The sequence below is a fragment of the Marmota flaviventris genome, chromosome 4 (genome assembly GCF_047511675.1).
Source record: "Marmota flaviventris isolate mMarFla1 chromosome 4, mMarFla1.hap1, whole genome shotgun sequence".
Classification (NCBI taxonomy): Eukaryota; Metazoa; Chordata; class Mammalia; order Rodentia; family Sciuridae; genus Marmota; species Marmota flaviventris.
The window spans coordinates 49910739-49926932 of NC_092501.1; the positions used below are offsets into that span (position 1 = coordinate 49910739).

At 37.5% G+C, this 16194-nt stretch overlaps 1 protein-coding gene across 2 annotated transcripts in view; it reads right to left on the reverse strand.

Annotated features, from left to right (window-relative positions):
- Vcl (vinculin) overlaps positions 1 to 16194 on the reverse strand; it is a 122071-nt gene that overhangs the window by 53315 nt on the left and 52562 nt on the right. For both annotated transcript variants that reach the window (XM_027931159.2, XM_027931161.2), the window contains exons 3-4: positions 423 to 573; positions 153 to 261 (exon numbers count right to left, since the gene is read on the reverse strand). In XM_027931159.2, coding sequence (XP_027786960.1) covers positions 153 to 261; positions 423 to 573 — 260 coding nt within the window. The remainder of the gene's footprint in view (positions 1 to 152; positions 262 to 422; positions 574 to 16194) is intronic.

A 16194-nucleotide genomic window follows, 5' to 3' on the forward strand; every position in this document is an offset into this window, starting at 1 on the left:
CAGAAGCTCCATCAACAGAACAGACACACCTGAAAGCCCAGTGCATGATCACCTATCTTCTGCAAAAAGACAAGTATCCTTTCCTCATGATCCAACATGGACAACCCACAAACACACAAAAAAATTTATTATAAAAACTCAATATGTCTAACCTGGCCCAAGATTCTTTGTGTAAGTGACCAAATCTTCCATAGTCTCCACGACCTCTGCCACTGTAAGATATTCCAAAATTCCTTTGCAAACTCGGATAATTTTACGAACCTGAAAACATATTTCAGAGTATTCAGTCAAGTGAGAGAATTATACATAGAAAACATGGTAATGCAAATGTGTAGCCACTAAACAATTATCAGTGTTCCATTATTATCTGTAAAACTAATTTATTTTTCTGGGAGAATCAGCATGGGCCTCAGATTGCCTACCTCAGCCTCATCGAAGGTAAGGAGTAGATCTGATGTGCCAGAGAGGATGCCCCTTGACCCATCAATTAGATAATCTCGAGCAGGCACTGAGTAAGGATCGGACTGAAGCATCTGGGCTGCTTGGACAAGCTTGGTGCAAGCATTCTCAACCCTGGGAGAAAGAACATGGGTTAACTGGCAGAACCAAGCAGAAGACTATCATGAAGAATTTAAATATATGTAAATTTACATTTTTTTTCTACATGAAAAATATCCAAGACCAACTGATAATCTGACTAGGTTTCTAGATTATTTGCAGTTAATGGGAGAACACTCGTTCATTCATTCTTTCATTCAGTGCACCAAATCTTTGTTCTTTGTTTTTTCTTGGCAACAAAAAAATTTTGAGAACACATGTAGGACCTTTTACATTATGTTGTTATCTCTCTGTAACTCCTTGTTTCTTTACTCCTTCCTCTCCATTCTATACATACTGCCATCAAAAGGCACTGCATAAAGAACTGAAATCCTTGATAGTATTTTCAGATTTAACAGGATACAAATTTTTCACTCATGAGCTAAACAGACTTGTTTGACAAATCCATTGGCCCACTTACAAACAGCCTATAAAACTACATTGTTAAAAAGATCAGTAAACCAGTTATTAATAACAATATAGTTTAATACAGACCACAAGATCAGCCAAGGGTTTGAATGGTGGGTTAGGGTGGGGTAAATTAATTTAAAAGAAGAATCCAAAAAGCAAAAAAAAAAGTATTTCTCCTGGATCCTCCTGCACTACTGAAATGTACTCATTCATTCAATTAACCGTCCATACACAGAGCCTAATAGATCCTCTAATCTCATATTCAATGTACCCACAGTTATCACTGAGTAACTTATAAAGATAAGGAACAAATTGCTTAAAGTTAAAATGCTTAGCCAAAATTACACATTCTCATTTGAAAACACAATAAATGTCACATGCAAAAAAAAAAAAAAAATACTACCACACAAGGTTATTTTGAGGATCAAATGAAATAACACAAAACTCTACAAGTATAAAGTAGGGTTGCCTTATTAATAAAAAGAATTAAACCAGCATAAGAATTTCAACTACATAAAAAGCACTGGGCTACAGAAATGGCAGGTATGCATATAAAGATGTAAAAAGCATTATTCTAACTCTCAAAAAGCATACCTTCCTAAGCTAAAACACAAATATTGGTGCCATAAGATAGTAACTAACAAATATCAGTGAAGAACAAGATTTATTTGATATGGCTTTTGGTCAGTCTCAAGGGGCTGAGTACTTTGTTATTATTATTTTTTTTTAGTTGTAGATGGGCAAAATACCTTTATTTTATTTATTTATGTAGTGCTGAGGATCAAACACAGTGTCCCACACATGCGAGACAAGTGCTCTACCACTGAGCTACACCCCCAGCTCATATTATTTTTAATTTTTAAATTAAAATTTTGGTTTAATTTTAAATTGTGTAATATGTATATTCAGATATATTACACAAACATATACACATTTAAAACTAAAAGGGCATACGGTGAAAAATCTTCCCTCCTTTATCTATCTTCTAAGCACTCAAAGTCAATTCCACTTGCAACCAATGTTGAGTTTCCTTCAATGCTGCATTTCCTCTGTATGTCTTCATAAGACATTTTTGGTATATGAAAACATTTTCCCTTTTTACACAAATAGGATCACACTAAGAACACTCTGCTTTCTGTTTTTTTTTTTACTTGGAAATGTTCTATTAAAAGTACATAAAGAGTTGCTTCATTCTTTTATACAGCTACATAATAGTTCATAATTTATTAGCCTGCCTCAATGAATCATCTTGGATACTCATCATTTTACCCTATATTATCTGTAGGATACATTCTAGAAATGGAATTGCTAAGTCAAAGGTACTGTCTCACTAATTAAGTGTATAATCAAACTTTTAGATCTTCACTAGTGATACACAAAGATTGGATCCCAATATAGTTTGTGTGTTTGTTTCAATTAAAGGGAAAGTCACATAACATAAAACCATTCAAATAATCATCTTAATGGTACAACTCAATAGCATTTAGTACTCACAATGTTGTTCAATTACCACCTCTCTCTGGCACCAAAATGCTTTATCATCTCAGTAAATACCAAGCACTCATTAAGTAATCATTCCCCATTTCCCCCTTCCCCCATCCCTTGATAATCACTAATCTGCTTTCCATCTCTGTGGATTTGCTTATATATTTATAAAAGAATTCATATACTATGTAATCTTTATTGTCTATTTTCTCTTATATAGCCTAATGTTTTCAAGGTTCATCCAAGTTGTAGCTTTTATCAGTACCTCATTTCTTTTTTTTTTTTATTGGTTCTTTTTAGTTATACATACACTAGGATTGTTTTTTGAGAGAGAGAGAGAATTTTTTAACATTTATTTTTTAGTTTTCGGTGGCCACAACATCTTTATTTTATTTTTATGTGGTGCTAAGGATCGAACCCAGTGCCCCACGCATGCCAGGCGAGCGTGTTACCGCTTGAGCCACATCCCCAGCCCAATACATTAGGATTTTGACATAATTATAAAGCATAGGATACAATTTACTCTAATTCAGTCTCCAATATTTGCCTTTTCTCTTCCCTCCTTTCCCTCTATTTCCCTTCCCTGTACTCTACTGATCTTTCTGCTATACACTCTTTTCTATTTGGCATATATATGTCACAATTTGCTTTATCCATTCATGCACTGATGGACATCTGGTTTATTTCTACCTCTTGGCAATCATAAATAATGCTGTAAAAGTTTCTGTATGGATATATGTTTTCATTTTTCTTGGATATTACATCTATTAAGGGAATTCTAGGTAACATATTAATTCCATGTTCAACTTTTTTGAGAAATTGTAAAACTGTTTACCAGCTCTGCACCATTTTATATTCTCACCAGTAACAAAGGAGTTCCTAATCCTGTACATCCTCACTGACACTTGTTATTTTTCATTTTGTTTTTATTAAAGCCATCCAAGGGCTGGGGTTGTGGCTCAGTGGTATAGTGCTTACCTAACACATGTGAGGCACTGGGTTCAATCCTCACTACCACATAAAAATTAAAGGAAAAAAATGACAGCCAAACGGTATCTCATGGTTTGTATTTGCATTTCTTTAATGACAAATGATGGTGGACATCTTTTGATATGCTTGCCCATTTTGACATCTTTTCGAAGAAATGTCTATTCAACTCCTTTGCCTATTTTTTCAATATGGCTGTCTTAATATATGTTAGATATTAAACCCTCATCAGATATACAATTTGCAAATACCTTTTCCTATTTTGTTGGTTGTCTTTTTATTCAACATAGTTTTAACTTCCATTCCTCTTATTATGAATCAGGCTGAAGAGATTTTCATATTTTTAAAATTATAAAAGCTTTGTGAATAGCACATGCCTGTGATCCCAGTTATCCAGGAGGCTGAGGTGCAACTCAGACACTGTTATCAGAGTCCTAGAACAGAGGCCCAACTCTGGGAGTGTCAATTATCAGGTACAACAACTCATCCCAAAAACCAAACAGAAAAAAGTAATGGTGAAAAGCAGGAAAGGAACTTTAATCAGTGTAAGTATACTAGAAAGACAACAGAGACCCGTGTTTCCAACTCTGACTTCAGCGGTACTGACATGAGCTCCCAGATTAGGGAGACAAGGGGGAGCCAGAAACATGCACAGTCAAGCAGTCTTGGTATCATTTTCTCAGGATTGGTCAGGCAGGACCTTGTTGGAATCCGTAAGAAAGTTGCTATGCCTGGTGGGTAGTTTTGACTTATCATAAGATATTTATGGATTAGACCCGTTTTTTTTCTGGAATACAAGGTAACTGACTCAGAAAGCAAAGGAGACAGACTTCAAAATGCAAACAGATACCAAGTTTTTTACATTTTCAGGCCAAATGAAGAGTCAGTGGTTCTAGAAAAAGCAACCTTTAAGTCCTTGCTATAACATTAACAATCCAAAGTTAGTGTTGACTCCGTAGTTTAAGGGCTCAGGCCCAAGACAACATTCACTTCAGACACTAATCACAAGTATAGGGTGCCTAAGGTACCTACACTTCTGTCTGACTTGACTACTTTTATGAACAAGCCCTGTTGTTAACATAATCCAAATATGTTTATGTCTTTTCACAATGAAGCTTCTATCCTAGGACCCAGGTATACCAGGTATTCAAAAAGACGTGAGAATAACACCTGTAATGAAAAATAAAACAATCATTCAAAACCAACTCAGAAATTCAAAGATGACAGAATCACTAGACAAGAATATTTAAAAGTTATTACAGCTGTAGTCTATATTTAAGATTGAGGCCGGGTATGGTGGCGGACACCTGTAATCCTAGCAGCTCAGGAGGCTGAGACAGGAGGATCTTGAGTTCAAAGCCACTCTCAGCAATGGGGAGGCACTAAGCAACTCAGTGAGACTTTGTCTCTAAATAAAATACAAAAGAGGGCTAGGGATGTGGCTCAGTGGTTAGTGCCCCTGAGTTCAATCCTGGTACAAAAAAAAAAGATTGAGTACCTTAGATAGATAAATTAAATGCATAAAAGACCCAAACAGAACAAGTAGATGTAAAAATAAACTGAGATACAAAAATACAATGTGAATTAGTAGCAGATTAGATAACATACACACACACACAAAAAAAAAAACATTACTGAAGTTGAAGTTATAACAATAGAAACTATCCAAGATCAAATGGGGTCAAAACATAATTTTTTTAATTAAACCATCAGTAAGCTATGGAACAACTCCAAAGAACCTCATATCTGTACAAATGAAGCCTCAAAGGAAAGAAGGTAGCAGGGGTAAAGGGAATTACTTGAAGAAATAAATATTTCCAAATTTGAAGAAAACTATAAAGTCCTAGATCCAAAAGGCTCAATAAATCCCAAATATAAAAATATCAAGAACTAACTACACTAAGGCAAATCATAATGAAGTTCATTAAAACCCATAATAAGAGAAACTCTTAAAGAAACAAAGAACAGCAGACTTCTCACTGGAAAGAGTGTAAGCCAGGAGACAATGAAGCAATATTTTTAAACTTCTAAAAAATGTGGGGAGGCAGGGAAGGGTGGAGGTATAACTCATTGGTAAAGTGCTTGCCTACCATTGTTTTAGGTTCCTGGGTTCAATTCTCAGCACTGACCGTCCCCCACCGCCCCCCAAAAAAAACACCCTAATATATATCAACCTAAAGATCTATATCCAGTGAAAATATACTTCAAAATTGAAAATATACTTCACTTTTTCAGATACATAAATGCTGAAAGAATTCTTCACCAACAGAACTATATAAGAGACTTTAAACGAAGTCCCTCAGGAAAAAAGAAATAATGCCAGGTGAAAATCTAGAATTACACAAAAGGATGAAAGCTCTGCAAATATATAGGTAAAATATAAAAGACTATTTTTTTCTATTTAAATATCTTTAAAATACAATCAACAGTCATGCATGGTGGCACATGCCTGACTCAGGAGCTGGAGGTGGGAGGATCATAAGTTTGAGGCTAGCCTGGGCAACTAGCAAAACTCTGTTTCAAAAAAAAAAAAAAAAAATTAAAAGGCTGGGGAAATAGTCCAGTGGTAAAGTGCCCCTGGATTCAATCCCAAGTACTGCTAAATAAATAAATAAATAAAATATAACTGACAGATTAGGAAAAAAAAAAAAATTTTAAAAGTAACCTGACTTGGCTGACATTGGACAATTAAAGACTGGCTTTCCCAATAATTATGGCAGATATTTTCCAAATATTAAATAAGTTAAATTTATATGAAAATATATTTTAGATATGTATATAATATACAATATGGCAGAAAACACACATTTAGCAACTTGTTAAACTTAATCTAAAATGTTTCAGTGAAAAAAATGTTCAAGAGGAATTTTTTATTAGTCCTGTAGGGATAAACATTCACTCAGTTGAAGATCACTAGCTGTGAAGACCATTGATACCATGCTTCAGGCTTTCTACAGTCATTTCCTCCATCTAAAGAATCTGTCCTTCACCCCTCTTTTGTTTGATTAGTTTCCCTTCCTGTTCTTAGACTCCATTTTTAAATGCCTCTTCCTTTAGGAAGTTATAACTCGTCTCCCCAATCTATGGATACCTATGTGTTCCTAAAGAATTTATCACAGTTTCTCAGTTTAGCTGTCTCTCTCACAAGACTGAAAGTTCAACAAAGCCAATGATCCTGTCTTTTTAATTAATATATTCATAGAGTTCACAGCCTAATATATAATTAATGCTCAATGTCTATTTCAAATGAAATAATTTATTCCATAGAAATTTTTAACTATAGTCCCAAACTTGATTTTATTTCTAAGAAACTTAAACGTAGATGAAATTATAGCAAATAAACATAAGCCTCACAGAATGCAACTCCTGTGCTACATCTATTCACAAGGATCCAGTTACTATATAAGCTTTTCAAACTTGAAAAAAAAAAAAAGTTTAAAACATTAGGAATAATCATTAGAGAAAAAGGAAACTGGAAAAAGAGGAGTGAAATGGAAAAGGTTTGCAGGAATCAAGTTGATTCTACAATAATGGTTCCCTTGTGTGGTAAAATGATAAGGCCAGAACAGACACTGCACCATTTTTCGTACAATAAGACATCTGATCTGTACATTAAAATTTAATGGCATTCATAAAAGCCAAAAAAATCCCACTATGACTAACCAGCAATCAGAAACAGGAAGGAGTCTGTCTTGTCTGTGGAAAATGTGATTTTATTTAAACATTCAAGCTGCTGGCTTCTTAAAGTGATCTTTAAAATAGAAATCTAAATTTTTAGAGAATAACTAGGGATGTGGTCAAATTACTGAATAATTTGTATCTTGACTATATGCTAATAATATTGATTTAAAGTCTTAAAATCAATCACCTGGGGCCAGAGATGTAGCTCAGTGGTAGAGAACTTGCCTAGAATGTTTCAAACCTTGGGTTTAATCCCCAGCAACCACATATATGCATGTACACACACACACACACACACACACACACACACACAAAATCAAACAACTAGATTAAGGCTTCTCTCTGCCTTTCCATTTTCAACTTAAAAGTACCAGAAAATTCTTATGCTTTATACAAAATGACAGCCTCATAGAATCCCTAAGCATACTCACTCATGACTTGCTTCCCAGAATTAGTCCCTGACATTGTGTGAACCAATTTGAGAAGCTTCCAAATTTCACAGTTCCATGTGATTTATTATTTATTTGTTTGTTTGTTTGTTTATTATTGGTTGTAGATGGGCACAATACCTTTATTTTATTTATTTATTTAAATATGGTACTGAGGATCGAACCCAGTGCCTCACACATGCCAGGCAAGCACTCTATACCACTGAGCCACAACCGCAGCCCCGTGTGATTTTAATTATCACCAATTAAGAAGTTCAAACTTGAGGGCCGGGGATGTGGCTCAAGCGGTAGCACGATCGCCTGGCATGCGTGCGGCCCGGGTTCGATCCTCAGCACCACATACAAACAAAGATGTTGTGTCCGCCAAAAACTGAAAAATAAATATTAAAAGTTAAAAAAAAAAGAAGTGCAAACTTGAGCTCAGTTTTTGTTTTTGTTTTATGCAGTGCTGGAAATTAAACCATGTATCTAGTCAAGTGCTCTACCACTGAGCTATATACCACAGCCCTAAGTTTTTTATTAAAAAATAAAAAACAGATTCAGAGATTATAAAAAGATTGCCACAAGTCTCTCCCCCAAGGAAAACAAATGATAACCTAAACTCCCCCTTACTCACTGTGTGTTTGAACATATTTATGTATATATACAGGTACATACATATATATGTATATTCTCTCTCTTTTTGAAAATTTTCCCTTAGGACAAGTTCATAGAATCGAAAATGAGGCAAAGTGTATGCTTTCCAAGATTATTTAAGTTGGATGTTGGGAAGCTACTGATACTTTTATATTGTTTCTGAGCATGCAAATCAGCATATTCATTTCTTAGTGTCATATGGAATAATTTCATCCTATACATACAGTGTCTGGTTGTAAACCATTCATCCCCACAGTGACCATATCCAAAGGCAGAAACCTCAAACATAGAGCAAGCAAGATTAGACAGTGTCCTCACCCCCACTAGAATAAAATAACCCACTAGTCTTTTTTAAAGACTTTTTCTTTCAGACTATGCTCAGAAAAAGTGAAGTACTAATCTTAAATTCCTTTTATTGAATTTTTTCATATACATTCTATTGATTCATCTAATTTATTGAGGACCTACTACATACTATGAGTCCTAGAAATAAGAAGATTTAAAAAAAAAAAAAAACCCTACCTTTAAGGGGCAACCACCTTGGTAGGATGAGATAGATATACAAACAAGTACATATTAGTATTTATAAGTATGTCCAGCAAAAATTGAAAGGGCATAAAAGCAGGAGTGGTCATTTTTATTTGAGCTGTTACAAAAGTAATGGAGAAAGTAAAGACACTGCTCTTGTTTCACAAACCTGCCACTATTTATAAAAATGATAGTTATCACCATATCTCTTTGAGTTCTTTTTCTAGTAGGTATATCTCCTCTAATACCCCCACACACACACACACACACACATACTGTCTTTTTTGTGAAAAAAATAACATATAATGAGCCTGGTTCAACTGACTACAGAGGACAATCTACCATCATAAAGAGCAGGTAGCACACTCACCGGGAAGCCACACAATCTCAATTTGATTCTGTAAAAATCAATCATCATATCTCAGCTCACTGGTTTAGCCATGGAAATGAGAGAGAAAGCATTAGAGAAATAACATAAAGGAGATAGTATAATAGGTCTATTTAGACATATACTGGTCCATAATTTAAAACTAAAAGGCTCTCTAAAGCATTCAACAAGTTAAGCTTTCCACCTACTCCTCCAGAAAAACAAAACATGTCAGGGAAGGATAGATGCAACTCATCCTATATCAAATTCACTGTTTTAATAAAAACACAAACTGACCTTAGACAGTACAAATACTTAGGTTATAAATATTGTCACAAAAAAATGTATTGTTCGCTAAAGACTGAAGTGCTATGGAGCAGACCCTGAAAATGTGATTTCATGAACATCAAAGTACTCAAAGACCACAAACGTTTGACATACAAAGCACTAACAGCACCAAGTAGAGGAGAAGCAAACAGGTAGAAGGAAGTTGGAAATGCAATCAGCTAAGTAAGGTCTTCTCTACTGTGGCTACCACACCCAGCACCTCCCTTGCTGCCATTTCCAAACAGTCAGGCCCTTGTATAATTATTCAGCCAGCAAAACTGACTGACTATTATTCTTGCTCTCTTGTGAACCCTTTTGAAACTTTCCTTCTCTTTCCATCTAGTCAGAGATTACAAAAGGCCCTGATCATTTCCAAGTTTGAGTAACCCATCATATTTAAGAGTGAAGAAATGCTGAGAGAGTCATAAAAGTGGTGGAATATTTAATTCTTACATTTAACAATTTTTATTGCATGATAAACAATCTTATTATGCATGATAATCTTTTAAGATTCCTTTTTTTTCTCTGTGATTACATAGATGGCCTCAATTGAAGATAATATTAAAGTCCTTCATAGTATAAGGATTGAGTGAGAACTGAGGCTTGAGAGAAGCAGGGCAGGCACTCACACTCCCTCTGCTTTCCTACCTATCAGATAAGAAAAAATAACTGTTAAGGCTGAAGGAATTCTCCCTTCACTAGGTATTTAAAATTTACATTGTTAATCTGAGGAATGAGCTCCAGTGAGATTTCAGGCATCATAAATTGGTTTGGCCATTCTAGTATCCCTTAAATAGAAAGTTCTGCCTTTATAATCAATTCACTCACTCCTCAAACCTTTTTGTGTATTTGCACATGATTTTAAAAAATAAAACTGAAGATTTCAAAAGACTCCAAAAAATGCATAAAAATAAAAGTTTTATGTTACATACTGGCCATTTGGCACAAATTTAACTATAAAACAGCAGATATAGACTTGTTCTGTGACATCACAGTAATAGCTAATATGCTTTGCTCATGGCATTGATATTTTGAGAAAGGTCAAGGATCCTCAGCCATTAGTCATCTAGAAACCTGGGTGAAGGCCACAGGCATAGTTTTTAGGAGGCAGTCGGGAACACAGAGTACAATGACATATTTTAATCTAGTTCAAGTAGCAAGTGCACAGGACCAACTCACCCACTGCATGATAATACCAAAACAAGCTGTTCCAACCTTGTGCTCCTAGACTTAAAGATCCCACAGACCCATCCACAAAGTATTCCTTTCCCTGTCCCTACTCTCTTAAATTATAACACAGTGCAAAGTGGCCTTTTCATTCTTATCAAACAGTCATATTACAGACACTGCATGTATATACTTAAAATGAAAATTAGAAACACAATAATATACCTTAAATATATACAGTTTTCATTTGTCAACTGTACCTCAGTAAAGCTGAGAGGAAAATAATTTTTTAAAAACCACAATGACCCACTGAAAATAATCAAAACTCTTAAAGAGCAACACCAAACCCTACTTTGCTAGAGCATATATATTGAGATAACAAAACTAAAACACAAATACACACACACACACACAGGCTCACTAACTTATTTCAGATGAGATTAAGAGGGCTTGAAGTCAGTTTTGACTTCATCTTCAAACATAACAGGATTCTGCCCAAGTCAAGAGATAAGGATCATTAGGTTCAAAGCCAGCCTCAGCAACTTGGTAAGGCCCTAAGCAACTCAGGGAGACTCTGTTTCAAAATAAAAAATAAGTAGGGCTGAGGATGTGTCTCTAAGGTTAATCACCCCTGGGTTCAATTCCCAGTGCCTCCCTACCCTAGCCCCCCCCCAAAAAAGATAACTAAATTGAAGCAGTATGTTGGAGTTGGAGTGTTTCAAGTGTTCCAGAAGCTCAAGTTGAATGCACGTCCAGTTTTGGTAAGCAGATAATTTGAAAGACAAGAATATGAGTCACAACCTTAGAATCCTTAAAGTCTTGAAATACTACTCCTGTTCTTTCTCCCTCCTTTCTTCACCTGCTTTTTCAAATCTGGCATCAGGTCAAGGAGAAGAGATTCTGATGAGACTGCTGCTTACAGGTCTGTGGGCTCCTGTGGTTCTTCTCCATATAACGCCAGGGTTATGGAAGAAACAGATCAAGCACAGAGCCAATGTGTTGTACAGATACAAGTAGTTTTCAAACATATGTTGATGTTATTGATGCTATTGTAAATTTAAAATTTTAAATATTACTAAACTCATGTTATCTTCCTGTTCTCAACTAATAATTAAAAATCTATCTGCTATTATCAAAGGCCCTTATACTGAAAAAAATCACTATTCTATAGCAGAATGTAATCAGTGAGTTAGAGATTTGGATATCTAAATACAAAATGAAATGGAATAGAAACAAGAGCATATTTTCACTTATGAAGGAAATTGCCAATAACGAGCCTGTGGATTTAAAAAAACAAAAGAACAAAGTCTGGACAGGCAAGCCAACAACAGGGTAACAACAATCAATAGTTGTTCTTAAAAACCAAAGGGTAATAAACAAATCATTAAGATAATTTGAAACCCAGGAGAATTACCAATTTATAACTAGATAATAACATTACTTTAAATTATGAATCTAACATCAACAATTAAGAGAAAAATTAACAAATCTAAAATTAGCATAGGAAATTTTAACATCTTATTTTTTATAATAACTTTATTTTATTTATTTTTGTATGTGGTGCTGAGGACTGAATCCAGTGCTTGCTGTGTGCTAGGCAAATACTCTGCAATTGAGCCATAATCCCAGTCCTTAACATCTTATTTTTTTAAATATTTTTTAGTGAAAAAGGCCCAGTGGCCCAGGGTGGGACAGAGCTTCCAATCACTCCTGCAAGGTAGGCGGGCCTGCGACCCACCAGCAGAAGAGGAGCAGTCGCCTGCTGAGAGGCTGAGCCGCCCCCTCCCCCTGTGCCGGCATAGTAGAGGGAACTGGGACCAAAGACAGAGCAGGCCCAGCGGCCTGCTGAGGGGCAGAGCCGCCCCCCACCCCCCTCGCCTGCCAGGTAGGGGAAGGGTGACCACCGACAGAAAAGGCCCAGTGGCCCAGGGCGGGACAGAGCTTCCAATCACTCCTGCAAGGTAGGCGGGCCTGCGACCCACCGGCAGAAGAGGAGCAGTCGCCTGCTGAGAGGCTGAGCCGCCCCCTCCCCCTGCGCCGGCATAGTAGAGGGAACTGGGAACAAAGACAGAGCAGGCCCAGCGGCCTGCTGAGGGGCAGAGCCGCCCCCCACCCCCCTCGCCTGCCAGGTAGGGGAAGGGTGACCACCGACAGAAAAGGCCCAGTGGCCCAGGGCGGGACAGAGCTTCCAATCACTCCTGCAAGGTAGGCGGGCCTGCGACCCACCGGCAGAAGAGGAGCAGTCGCCTGCTGAGAGGTTGAGCCGCCCCCTCCCCCTGCGCCGGCATAGTAGAGGGAACTGGGACCAAAGACAGAGCAGGCCCAGCGGCCTGCTGAGGGGCAGAGCCGCCCCCCACCCCCCTCGCCTGCCAGGTAGGGGAAGGGTGACCACCGACAGAAAAGGCCCAGTGGCCCGCGGCGGGACAGAGCTTCCAATCACTCCTGCAAGGTAGGCGGGCCTGCGACCCACCGGCAGAAGAGGAGCAGCGGCCTGCTGGGAGGCAGAGCCGCCCCCTCCCCCCCGCGCCTGCAAGGTAGTCGGAACTGAGACCACCATCAGAACAGGTCAGACCTGCAACCGAGAGACAGAACAGGCCCAGTGGCCTGAGGAAGGGTAGAGCCGCCGCCCCCCCCCACACGCCTGCAAAGTAGGCGGACCTGCGACCCACTGGCAGTACAGCCCCAGAGGCCTGCAGAGGGGCAGTGCCGCTGCCTGCGCCTGCAAAGTAGGCAGAACTGCGACCACCGACAGAACAAGCCTAGCGGCCCGCAGAGGGACAGAGCCGCCGCCCGCGCCTGCAAGGACGGCGGACCTGCTACCGACTGGCAGAGCAGGCCCAGCGGCCTGCCGGCGTGGTAGGCACATTGCCCCAATTGGCGGAGGGGCAGAGCCGCCGCCCGTGCCTGCGAGGGAGACTTTGCAACTATACAAGACCAATATAAATATATAGGGGGAAAATTCAATAGCACAACAGTTTCACCAAGAAGAAAGGAACGCGAACAGTATGAAGAGACAAGGAAAGAAAGGACCACAAGCATTGCAGGTCAACTCAACTTTAGAAGAGGTAATAGCTGCAGCTGATGGAATGTCAGATAAAGAATTCAGGATATACATGCTTCAGATGATCTGGAGTCTCAAGGAAGACATCAGACAGCAAAATCAGACAATGAAAGATCACTTCAACAATGAATTACATAAACAAATCCAAGAAGCAAAAGATCAACTATACAGGGAAATAGAGGTTATAAAAAACAAACAAACAGAAATCCTAGAAATGCAGGAAGCAATAAGCCAACTTAAAAACTCAATTGAGAATACTACCAGCAGAGTAGAACACTTAGAAGACAGAACATCAGACAATGAAGATAAAGTATATCAACTTGAAAAGAACATAGACAGCTCAGCAAGACTGTTAAGAAACCATGAGCAGAACATCCAAGAAATATGGGATAACATCAAGAGACCAAATTTAAGAGTCATTGGGATACAGGAAGGAACAGAGTTTCAAACCAAAGGAATGAGCAATCTATTCAATGAAATAATTCGAGAAAACTTCCCAGATTTGAAGAATGAGACAGAACCCCAAATCCTAGAAGCCTACAGGACGCCGAATGTGCAAAATCATAAGAGACCCACACCTAGACACATTATAATGAAGATGCCCAACATACAGAACAAGGAGAGAATTTTAAAAGCTACAAGAGAAAGGAAGCAGATCACATTTAGGGGTAAGCCAATCAGGATAACAGCTGATCTTTCAACACAGACTCTGAAAGCTAGAAGATCCTGGAATAACATATTTCAAACACTGAAAGAAAATGGGTTCCAACCAAGAATTGTGTTTCCAGCGAAATTAAGCTTCAGGATGGAAGATGAAATTAAAACCTTCCACGATAAACAAAAGTTAAAAGAATTTGCAGCTAGAAAACCATCTCTTCAAAACATCCTTGGCAAAACATTACAGGAAGAGGAAATGGAAAATAACAATGAAAACCAACAGTGGGAGGTAGGACACTAAAGGGGGGAAAATAATCAAAGTGGAAAACAAACCATGTTTAGTAACATAAATAAACAAATATGGCTGGAAGAACAACCCATATCTCAATAATAACCCTAAATGTTAATGGCTTAAACTCACCAATTAAGAGACACAGGCTAGTAGAATGGATCACAAAACAAGACCCAACAATATGCTGCCTACAGGAGACGCATTTGATAGGAAAAGACATACATAGGCTGAAGGTGAAAGGTTGGGAAAAATCATATCACTCATATGGACTTCGGAAACAAGCAGGAGTATCCATACTCATATCAAATAAAATAGATTTTAAGCCAAAGTTAATCAAAAGGGATAAAGAGGGACACTACATACTGCTCAAGGGAACCATACACCAACAAGACATAACAATCATAAATATATATGCCCCAAACAATGGTGCAGCTATGTTCATCAAACAAACTCTTCTCAAGTTCAAGAGTCTAATAGACCACCATACAATAATCATGGGAGACTTCAACACACCTCTCTCACCACTGGACAGATCTTCCAAACAAAAGTTGAATAAGGAAACTTTAGAACTCAATAACACAATTAATAACCTAGATTTAATTGACATATATAGAATATACCACCCAACATCAAACAGTTACACTTTTTTCTCAGCAGCACATGGATCCTTCTCAAAAATAGATCATATATTATGTCACAGGGAAACTCTTAGACAATACAAAGGAGTAGAGATAATACCATGCATCCTATCTGATCATAATGGAATGGAACTGAAAATCAACGATAAAAGAAGGAAGGAAAAAGAATATATCACTTGGAGAATGAACAATAGGTTACTGAATGATCAATGGGTTATAGAAGACATCAAGGAGGAAATTAAAAAATTCTTAGAGATTAATGAAAACACAGACACAACATATCGGAATCTATGGGACACATTGAAAGCAGTTCTAAGAGGAAAATTCATTGCTTGGAGTTCATTCCTTAAAAAAAGAAAAAACCAACAAATAAATGATCTCATACTTCATCTCAAAATCCTAGAAAAAGAAGAGCAAAACAACAGCAAAAGAAGTAGAAGGCAAGAAATAATTAAAATCAGAGCTGAAATCAATGAAATCGAAACAAAAGAAACAATTGAAAAAATTGACAAAACTAAAAGTTGGTTCTTTGAAAAAATAAACAAAATCGACAGACCCTTAGCCATGCTAGCGAAGAGAAGAAGAGAGAGAACTCAAATCACTAACATACGGGATGAAAGAGGCAATATCACAACAGACACTTCAGAAATACAGAAGATAATCAAAAATTATTTTGAATCCTTATACTCCAATAAATTAGAAGATAGTGAAGGCATAGATAAATTTCTTAAGTCATATGATCTGCCCAGATTGAGTCAGGAGGATATAGACAACCTAAACAGACCAATATCAATCGAGGAAATAGAAGAAACCATCAAAAGACTACCAACTAAGAAAAGCCCAGGACCGGATGGGTATACAGCAGAGTTTTACAAAACCTTTAAAGAGGAACTAATACCAATACTTTTCAA